General features: G+C 47.3%; 1 protein-coding gene across 1 annotated transcript; it reads left to right on the top strand.

Moving 5' to 3' along the window:
• Positions 1-4444: 4444 nt before the first annotated feature.
• LOC142792037 (uncharacterized) lies at positions 4445-8625 on the top strand. Its single transcript, XM_075885593.1, has 2 exons — positions 4445-4483; positions 7513-8625. The coding sequence occupies exons 1-2, from the start codon at positions 4445-4447 to the stop codon at positions 8623-8625; spliced, it is 1152 nt and encodes a 383-aa protein (XP_075741708.1).
• The last annotated feature ends 2998 nt before the right edge of the window (positions 8626-11623 follow it).

Raw genomic sequence — 11623 nt, 5'->3', positions numbered from 1 at the left:
CATGAACGAACGGATGTCTCGCCCCACTCTTCATTATTCACCCCGTGGATATGCTGCCATTTTTGTATTGAGTGACGCGTCATGAAATGACAGTAAAAATGTACAAATGTCGCACACACAGATATATGTTGAAGAGCTGGAGATGTTTATATAACCAGTTGTTTGCACTTCCGCAACAATGCCAAATGGAACATGCACATTAGCAACACCAGAAGCTGATATGAAGCGCTGATGCAAGCGAAGATGCTTGCCCTGGCCACTGCTACATAAATCAACTTCAGCAAATGGCATCTAACCACATCTGACGTTAACCCGAGGGGATGGTTGTACCAAAATAGTACATGTGTAATGTTTTTAAGATTGGGTAGGCAGCACTGAAACCACTATTAACGTTTCACGAAGATTAGAATCTATTTGAAAAGTAGTTCCTAGACCTGGCATTGCCTCGGGGTAAAATGCTTCATCGGCACCCTGAATGCTTGAGTTCGATTCCAACTGGGACTCGTCGGGTCGATGCCACCAGCGTCGGGTACTTCTTAACACTCGCGCGCTAAAATTGACGATGTGTGTTATCGTCGTTTCTGAGCAGATACCAAGTGCTAATCACCTGTGGCACAAACCCGCATACCAGCGGCACATACCCGCCCATGTGTATGCTCCACTCATCGGCGAGAAGTGTTCAACGACGTACGCGACGGGATTGTGACATTATTAATGTCTTGACAAGCGCGTCATATTCGTCAAACCATCTTACCCTCTCATGCTAATTTTGTTCACGCCAAGTAAATGGGGTGGCCACGAGAACACCCACACGTAAGTGGCTAGATAGATAGATAGATAGATAGATAGATAGATAGATAGATAGATAGATAGATAGATAGATAGATAGATAGATAGATAGATAGATAGATAGATAGATAGATAGATAGATAGATAGATGTCACGGGGTCGTGACGTGGCTGAAGACAGGAGACTTCTTGTTGGGATTTGACTGTTTATTTGGGCGAACCTGTGCCCGGTAAACAGAAAGTCCAATTACAGCAACAGTCTCGCACAGATAGCAGTCTCAGACTGATAGCGGCGAACGGAGCGTCGGCCTTCGATCAACAACTGACAAGCGGCGAAGCGCGTCGGCATTTATACTCCCGCCGTCGAATGTTCTAGCGCTATTGCTGGCGGCGGCGTACGTTCCAGAACAATCTGTACCATTCGCACAGTGGGCGTGATCTTATCGAAATGATCTACTACAGTCCGGAACCCTCTCGAAAACTGCAGGCGCGGTTTGCGCTGAGAATCGTGTGGTGTTTTGGGACGATAACAAAAACTTGGGAAATGGGACGTGGCATTGCCCCCCTCTGAAAAAGGCATCGTCTCGATGCTTTAACTAAAGATGAAGGTACAATAATAATGCAAGAAAGTACAATGAATAAATTACGATACAACAATAATACAAAAAAAACACTGTGCGGCCCATGGGGCGGCTTTAAACCCTTCCATAGTAGAGTACCTAGTACTCTAACTCGTTACCCACTTTTTCTAAACACAATTTAGTGATAAGTCTTCATACACGTCATCGAGAGTGAGGCTCACGGAACCACTTTTTGCTGTCCCATATATGAGTATCACGTACTCAAAATCGTGAACCACGTTTTATGAACACACTTCAATTCACTTGCTAGTGAATGAGGATCGTTCATCGTTACGATCTCCGCGCTGACTCGGCGTGAACTCGTTCACAGCAGCCCCGCCGTGTTGGTCTAGTGGCTAAGGTACTCGGCTGCTGACCCGCAGGGCGCGGGTTCGAATCCCGGCTGCGGCGGCTGCATTTCCGATGGAGGCGGAAATGTTGTAGGCCCGTGTGCTCAGGTTTGGGCGCACGTTAAAGAACCCCAGGTAGTCGAAATTTCCGGAGCCCTCCACTACGGCGTCTCTCATAATCAAATGGTGGTTTTGGGACGTTAAACCCCACAAATCAATCAATCTTAGGCGACAGTTGCTGCACGCCTTTGTCATTGGTGTGGGACAAACATCCGTCCTATGTTCCTGGCTCTTGCACAGTTTACAGTACTGCCGTGTAGGTTGATAAGGCACGCACAGCATTTCGCCACCGTAATAATACACGAAGCGCGGCAGTATTGGTCCATCGAACGTGATCACTGCAGTTTGTGACTGTCCAAGCATGCGGGCTTGAACAATTGTCACTCCTTGAGTGCGCACTCGGAGATGGCTCAGGAGTTCAGCTTCTGGCGTTTCGCGTTCTAATCCGTGTACCACTCCTTTCAAGTATCCGGCAGGAGTGGACATGTAGGTGTTTACGGGATTGTTGGTGCCATTGAGCTCCAGTGTCTTTATCTTCAAGATCTTTTCTGCTGCATCTTCGTACGGAGTGCTTGCAATAATTATGTTTGAACTGTTGCGAAGGGGAAGCAGAATTTTGTGGCTGTTACCGGCCTCCGGGTCACCGCTCGCATGTTCTATCGCTCGCGCAACCTGGTATGCTTTCAGTTATTTCACAACTAACCCTGATCTGGGCCGCATGATAATCTTCATATTGTTTTTGGGCAGCGGCGCCGCGCGCGTTCGTCGTCGGCCCCTGTCAGATGCTCTTCCGCGTTGCTCTTCTGCAAGCGTTCTAGCGCCGGAGCTGTTGCTCTCAGTTACCCCTCGAGCAACGCTGTCATCACTCGCTGCACGTTCTTGTTTCCTGGTGCGTTTTCGCTGTCGCAATGACATTGCTACCTGCCACTGACCATTCTTGGCTTCGTCGTCGCGTTCCTCCGCAGGGTATTTTTCCTTGTTCTCGGCGTCGCTAGTATATTCCCCTTGTGGCACCTCGTCAGGTGAAACGAAATCTTCGTTGGCGTCCACCGCAGAGCTCACTTGGGTTTCGATGTCTTGGTCATCCATGTCCATAAGTGCCTGGGCTAGTTCCGGGTCGTTGTCCGTTGGGGTTCGGGCAGGTGCAGCGCGACGCGTCGGCCGAGAGCTGGCTGCCAGGACTCCGCGTTCCAGTTCGCCGCGAGGCTTAGCGTGGCGGGTTGGCATGCTCTGCCGAAGGTCTTCACTTCCCAGAGGAAACCGGGATCGCTTGTCCAAAAAGGTGGTGTCAGCGTGTACCTGACGTCTTCCTGCACAATTCCCGTAGTTTCACTGGTAGTCACATGATTTTAACCGCTGCTAGGTACGATGATTGACGGAGCCGATGTGAACGCGTGTGCACTCCTCGGCGCCACCTGGCGGTCCTGATGCACGGAAGGACACATAAACGGACGCAGGGGTTGATGCATGAACAAATGCAGGGACGGACGCACGGACGGGTGGATGGACGCATGGACGGTCCCACAGACGGACGCATGAACGGTCCCACAGACGGACGCATAGAAGGACGGAAGCAAGAACAAGTGAACGGACGATTGCTTCGCCCCACCCTCCATTATTTACTCCGTGGATATGCTGCCTCTTTTTTCTCATAGCGAAGTTTTAAAAACAACAAATATTAGAAAATTCGCAATTCATCGTCTCACAAAGCCCGGATGACGAAGTTTAAAGCAATAGAATACCCGTGCAGTTCTGAATTGAAACGGTGAAAAAAAGTGAAAATGATGCGTTAAAACAAATCTAGCCTCCAATCATTGAATAATTTATTAAAGTGCAAGCGTTCAACACAACACACCATTAGCACAAAGAGAGACTGGGGGTGTTTGATCTGCTAGGCGTTTGGAGCAACGCAGAGCCGGGTTCTCACTGGATTCATAGCGTGGAATGCAGAGTTTGGGCTCATGAAGACTGCGTGGGGGTCCGCGTAGTGAATTTCAGGTGCTTCTCTGCAAACTCTGGAGCAAATGTTGTTTCTTAAATGCTAAGCATTTCTTAGCGAACTTCGGCGACATTGAGCGTATCTATCTATCTATCTATCTATCTATCTATCTATCTATCTATCTATCTATCTATCTATCTATCTATCTATCTATCTATCTATCTATCCTTCTGTCTGTCTATCCACTTTTCCGGTGATACTATCAATACCAAACTAGGTATGTCAAAACATGACCGTATGACGAGCATAATAGACTAGTCATAACATGAAAGTCATGACATTTTTGTCATCAATGTCATGATTTACATTCCATAGTCTTGCTGCTCTTTATGTGGTTTCGTAAACATGCCATGTTGCAATACCGGTGTGGTATGACATGACTGCATGGCGAACACAAACTACAGACCCTAACACGAATACCAGGACATGCGTGTAAAGTAACAATATGACTGCATGCCACACTCATGATGCGCTCGCGGCCGTTTTGCTAGCTTCACGTATGCCGAATTTGGTATTACATAACGTGAATAGATGATGAAGGTGCGTGACTGGTGCACACGTGATAATCATGAGATGCGTGTCCTCTAAGAACATCAGTATATGCCATAATGAAATTCCGACGCGACCATGCGTGCGTTCGCGTCGGCGGTGTCACGCCAGGCGCAGGTCTGTCTGCCATATACTCGCAGGCGTGCGCCGCACTGCGCTGCTTAGACGCATGCGCGTTTGAGCGCGCCCGGCTTCACTACGTCGCGAAGAGATTGATTGACTGATATGTGGGGTTTAGCGTCCCTCAAACCACCATATGATTATGAGAGACGCCGTAGTGAAGGGCTCCGAAAATTTCGACTACCTAGGGTTCTTTAACGTGCGCCCAAATCTGAGCACGCGGGCCTACAACGTTTTCATCTCCATCGGAAATGCAGCCACCACAGCCGGGATTTGATCCCACGACCTGCGGGTCAGCAGCCGAGTACCTTAGCCACTAGACCACTGCGGCGTGGCTACGTCGCGAAGAGAGGCAGACGTGTTGATGTCTGAGTAACGTAGTCGCCACGAACTGCAGCATGTCGCAATTTCCGCCTGTTGCCGCTGAGTCGCGCTGCCGGACGCTTGTTTCGCCGGTGTTCGCTTTGTGCTTGTGTAGCGCGGCTGCGCCCAGCGTGCGCGTGTTAATGTAACGTCGGAGTATATTAGGCCCTCCATGAGGCGCTCGCAGCCGTTTTGCCAGCTCCACCGATACTAAATTTGATATTACGGGACCTGAATGGACGACGAAGGTGTGTGACTGGTGCTAACATGGTAATCATGACACGTGTGTCGTGTAAAACTTCACTATACGCTTCGCTCATGGCACGCTCGCAGACCTTTCGCTAGCTCCAAATGTACCAAATTTGATATCACGTGACGTGAAATAAATAGAACGTAAATGACACGTCCAACCATGTTAATCTAGACATGGAAGTCATGAACAGCATAATTTACCTCCGCCTCGTAACGTTTTGTTGATTTTCAAGTGGCATATCAACCTTCCTCAATCGTGATTCGCATTTCATCGATACCCACTGTGCATGGAATCTGCCAATTATTTTTTTTTTCTCCTACGGTGCTCCACCCTGTGCTTTCTTCGCATTGTTCACGAGAAATAGGTGGTGGTGGTGGTGGTAGTGATTAGAATGAAGAGGAAAAAGGCACCTAATTTCTGTCTGCCTTCAGGCGACACGGCGCAGTGCCTTATAGGGGTGGGGGGAAGGAGGGATAAAAAGAATAGAAGGAAAATAGACGGACAAGAAAACAGCCAAGCGAGAGAAAAAAGAAGGAGATAGGAAAGTTGGGATGCGGTCGAAGCAGTCCAAGGGCGGGGCGCCACAATGCGAGAGCTGCACGGCGTCAGGAGACCGCGGATGGCGAACCAGTCGGCGGGAGCTACGCTGATGTCGGAGATCGCGAGGGCACAACCGTCCAGCTTGAAATCCTGCGAGCGAATCCGGGAAATAGGTTCTCTCTACAGAGATCTTCATTTGTTCTCAGAAAGTCAGACGCGTCAAACGCGCCGACCGGTGATTCTTGGTGTCAGCAGAGCTAGGCCGGCCTAGGCAGCAGCGTCTCTGGCAGCGGGGCTGCCGGTAGCTTGGCAGGCGTTAGGCGTAGCTCTCGCGCTAGCGTGGTTAACGAGAATGCGTCGGTAAAAGTGTCAAACTTCAAGTCCCCACCTCGAACTTGGCGCCGGGCGATTCCTGATGACAAGCTGAATATGCGGGTACCAAAGTCTTGTGGGCTTCAAGGTGACTTCCGCTGAAAAACATTCGTTGAAACTGGAGCCGACACGACGCGTGTCCACTCGCTCCGACGAGAGCAGGTCTCCCGTAGAGGAGGGCTCCAGAAATTTCGACCAGCTGGAATATTAGGAGCGACGCTCCTAAAATTCTAGCTTGCTCTACGGTGTCAGGTAATGCTCTACGGTGTCAATTGAGGCGTGGCCTGAGCGTCCTGTCGTAATCCTATTAGCCACCTCTCGTTAGTTCTTGAACCAGGCTTTGAGGGCGCTTAGCATAGCTAAGCTTAGTTCTAACAGCCTCTCTGTACTTGTGCTTCGCATTAGCCCCAGCACTTGTTTGAATATTTTTCTTATGAGGCTGTTTATTTCATTTTTTCTGCTGCGAAACATCTATGGTATGCAGAAACACGTAATGTGGCTCATGACAAACGCGTGGATGAGCCTTACGACACTTGCCTCTTTCATGCCGCTATGCGTATTCGTAATTCTTTTGATTAGGCGCATCGTTTGAAAAACCTTCACTTCGATATTGCGTACAGTTTCCCTGTTGGTGCCTTTAGCTTCTATTATTAACCCCAGTGCCCTTATCTTGTCGACAATGGGTATGGTGTGTCCATTTCGTGCTTTAAGTTGTATGTCTACGTAGGTATGCGTGTTGTGGTGCTTGGAATGTCGGCTTTTTAATGTTGGTCTATAGAGTAGCAGCTCAGATATTTAGGCTGAGCACGTGAGACCAGTTCTTTCTAGGTATTGCTCTACGGTGTCGATTGCTTCTTGTAAACGTTGTTCACTTGACCCATCGCTGCCATTGCTTACCCACAGAGTAATATCATCTGCATATATTGTATGGTGCGAACCTTCTATCTTTTCTTATCTACTTGGGAGGCCAGTTAGGACTAAGTTAAATAACATAGGTGATATCACTGATCCTTGGGTCTTACATGCACTACCAATAAATAATTCCTCGAACGTGAGGCCTTCTACAACGATTTTGGCTTGTCTATCCGTTAGTAAGTTTCGGGTGTAATTATACATCCGCTCACCTAAACCTAAGTTACTTACATGATTCAGTATGGCTTGGTAAGAGACATTATCAAATGCCTTTTTTAGATAAAGCCCGAGGATGGCTCAAGTTCATCTGCTAGGGTCATCTGTGGTCTCGTGTTTTAATTGTAGCATGGCATCTTGTGTACAAATATTTTTCCGAAATCGTATCATTGTACGAGGGAGTACGTTGTTGTCCTCTAGGTAGTTAGTCAATCGGGTCAGCAAGACGTGTTTCATTACCTTGCACAGGCAGGAAGTTAATGAAATATGCTTAGGCTTTCAAGCTGTAAGCGTTTGCCAGGCTTGGGTATAAGCACGACGTGCACCGTTTTCCATTGCTAAGGCATGTGGACAGTCCGAATGCGTTCAGCAAATTCTACGAGTTCCTCGCGACCACGGAGTGGTCACGGTGTTCAATGACAGCAAAATTCTTACCACCTGGGGCTACGCCATGCTGAAGACATCGCTGAAATACGACGGAGAAAAGAACTTTCCCGGCATCGTAACAAGTATGTCACGCCTTCCGGTCGACCGTCCATACTTATACATCCCACATGGCACTTACCTTAACTTACCAGCTCACACAAAGGCTCTCGAATGCTCGGCCAAAATAACTCCACACGGCTTAAGAACACCGTGGAAAACTGGTTCTTCAGTAGTACAACCTGTCAACTCTGACATGCTCGTGTACGGTGTATCATCAATAGGGCTGAACCACAGCATGGACACTGGTATGTGCCGCATCACCCAAGGCACAACACACAATGCCATGAAACCACAAACAATAGTTCTATTCAGCATAGACCACCATGCAGAGTTGGCCAAAAGCTACTGGGGTCTCGAAATACAACCAATAACAGATGTGCAAGAGTACGATGACAAAACCGGCGCATCCGCCAGCATGGGAGCACCACGCCACAATTTTGCTTATGACTTAATACACATCGACGGCATCAGTCCTCGCTTAACGAAATTTGTTAATCAATATCCCTTCAAAGGCCAAGTAGGCACCCCAATCGTTAACTACCCGCACAAATTTAACAATGCATGGCTTCGCATGGGCCCCACTTACGGCGCAGGCAAAGAACTACTCACTCACTCAGTGCTTGGTGTACCATCCGACGCTGCAACTTACAAAACAACAAACTTATCCAATATCGAATCATACACTCAAACTCCCGAAGAGAACACCATTATGCGCCTACACCCCGAAGACTTTCAAAACAATAGACGCGTCAAATATCTCGAACCACTCGAAAAATTGTGGTACCGCCGTGGCTTGGGCCCCATGACACAGGATTCTATTCAACCCAATGTCGGTTTGGGTATTCTGGCTGTATCTAAAGCAAACAAGGACGATCCCGGAAGCTCAGACAAATTTCAAGACGTCACTGCATTATTTCAAGTGGACACCGAGCTCGTCATCCACTCCTCCATGGACACAATAGCACCAGACAGCTGGTGCTATTGCATTCATTATTAAAGTTTGTTGATTTGCCAATAAACGTATCGTCTAGATTTCGCAGTGTTTTGTTAAATGGTGGCAGGTCCCGGTGCCGACGTAGTATTTAGTTTGTGTAGAACTGCTCGTATCTCGGCTTCGTTGCATTGTTCTTCAAGGTCAGGATTCGGCACTGTTGTTGAACAATGAAAAAATTTGCAGCGTGCGCGTTAACTAAAAGCCGAATTCTCCTGTCTCTCATTCCCCATTAGCAGCCATTTTTAGTATAAATTTAGTATAATTGACGCTAGCGAAACGGCCACGAGCGCATAAGGAGCGTGGCATGTAGACATGGTGCTACATGATGTCACAATTTTTGTAAGGGTCTGTCGCTTGTGTTCGCCAAGCAATCATGCCATATGATACCAGCTTTGCAACTTGCGATGTGCGCGAAACCAACGCAAGAGCTGCAGGATCATTAAACGTATATCATGACATTCATCACATACGTATCAGGATTTTCATGTTAGAACTGGTCAACTATGTTCTTAATACAGTCATAGTATGCCATAGCAATTTTGGTATCGATACCATCATCAAAACGGCCAGGAGAGCTAAAAGCCATAGGCGGCTAGATAGATAGATAGATAGATAGATAGATAGATAGATAGATAGATAGATAGATAGATAGATAGATAGATAGATAGATAGATACATAGATAGATAGATAGATAGATAGATAGATAGATGCGCTCAAAGTCACTGAAGTTCGCTAAGAAATTTGTCTTTAAAAACGGTTTATTTTTGCCGAACTTGTGGCCAGAATCAGATGGTCAGATTACAGCGATTCACACTGACACTGACAGCGGCGAACAAAGCGTCGGCCGTCGATAAACTGAGAGGCATCGAAGCGTGTTGGCATTTATACACGTGGCACCAAATATTGTAGCGTTATGGCTAGCAGCCACGTAGGTTCCCCAATGATTAATAAAGTAGGCGTATATATTATAAAACGATCCAGAGTGCTATGCAAGGTGTCCCGAGCTTCGTGGACAGACCAGTTTGCTTCGAGCTCCCTCACGGTGGCTATGGCATGAAGACAGTGGGGTGCGCGGGATAGCAGTGTTGATAAAATGACTACAGGAACGCGCGTGACGTTGGAAATGCTTGTGGGACGTCTGCGGCAGTTATAAAAAAAATGGCAGCATATCCACGAGGTGAATGGTGGAGAGTGGGGTGAAGCATCTGTCCGTTCATTCGTTCTTGCTTGCGTCCATGCGTGCATCCGTCTGTGTGAACGTCCGCGCGTCCATCCGCCTGTCCGTGCGTGCGTCTGTTCGTGCATCCGCACGTCCATCTGTGCGTCCATCCCTGCGTTCGTCCATGCATCCGCTCCTGCGTCCGTCCATGCGTCCATCCGACCGTGCAGCCATCCGTGCGTCCGTCCATGCATCTGTCTGTGTGTCCGTTCGTCCACCTATTCAACAATCCAAGTACCACCAATTCGCAACTTTTCATCATATATTCCTCATATAGAAGCACCGCCATACAGAGGACATTCCAAGGACTGAACGAGAGGAGGCACACGCACACTTCCTTACGGCTTACACTTCGTGTCTACTTCCCACCTTTAACCACCTCGAGTTCGTGGTATATACTAGTTCACCGTATTCATGGCACTGCGGCCCAACGCTCGCAAAACCTTTCTAAAACCAAGTTGGTTACGCCAAGCGAGTATAACGTAGCAACCCTTTTTTTGTCAGATAGTGCTCAATGTACATGCCAATGGCTGCTAATGGGGAATGAGAGACAGAATTTGTCTTTTAGTTAAGGCACACGCTGCAAATTATTTATTGTTTAACAACGCACAGAAGAAATCTCCCACCGGCACCACCTTACCGGCACCACCTTACACACTACTACTACAATTACGAGGGACGATCGGGTGCCGCTATAAGGAGCTTCGCTCCTGAAAATGCCTTTGGTGGCTTTTGGCGGTGCATTGAGCAGCTGCCTATGAACAGCCAGATGACACTGACAGCGACCTGCCTTTCGCATGATTATTACTTGGTTGAAAAAGTGGATGAACGCATAGTAATCTGGACAAAAACAGCGCACACGTTTGCTAAATAGTGCGAGGAAATTACATTCATAAATTGAGACAGATTTAATTTCTGGTTCACGGTGTAAGGTTCTTCTACTACCCGTGTTGGTTTTAACTGGTGAGCCGATTCCTCTCTACAGTAATTGGCTAACTAATTGATGCGAAAGCCTATATAGTTTTTGTGGGTGTACATAAAACGTGTCTTTGAGATCAGCAAACACAATGCTTCCAAGATAACAAAATTTCTGTGAGCTCAGACTTTAATTTCAACTATAAACAAAAACAAATAGTCTTCAACACGCTAGAAAAAGGTCATTCACTTAGTTGGCGTGTAAGCGTCCAATTTTCATTAGGTGTTTTTTGTGTGGGAGTGTGTTTTACCACATTCACATTAAATATCACCGAATAGGGCATTAGCAAGCCAAGTGATCCATCATTATGACACGGTGATTTGGTTATCGCCATTATTCTAATGTTACCTCCTGCCCCATTGCCATAGAACAGAAAAAGTCACCGAGATTCAGTGGTAATTTATTAAGCACTGAACGTACGCTGCTTCATAAAGCAATAAAGTGAGCTGCAGCCCTTCTTGCAAATTGATATAGCGACGGTCGATACAGTCGTCTCATAATTATAACAAAACATGGCACCAGATCCAGTTATGTACGCTCGTTGTTTGAACACTTATTCGTGCGCACACAATACTCATCGACACGTATTCTTGTCCCAGCACTTCGAAGAAACAGAACCAGGCCACCACTTTTTGCACAAGGATGGCTCCCATTATATTTTTAGGCCCAAACGCACGCCTAATCTTGAAAGCGCGGTCACTTATATTCTCTGTCTAAAGCACACAACAAAGTGATCTGCATCCGTCAAAATAGAAATTAGGATATCGATAAGCAAGAACAGTGAAAAATCAATGGAGTCAGCTGG

This window comes from Rhipicephalus microplus, chromosome 2 (genome assembly GCF_043290135.1).
Source record: "Rhipicephalus microplus isolate Deutch F79 chromosome 2, USDA_Rmic, whole genome shotgun sequence".
Taxonomy (NCBI): Eukaryota; Metazoa; Arthropoda; class Arachnida; order Ixodida; family Ixodidae; genus Rhipicephalus; species Rhipicephalus microplus.
Note: the sequence above shows the minus strand (reverse complement) of the source record. Positions and strands in the feature narration are given on the sequence as shown.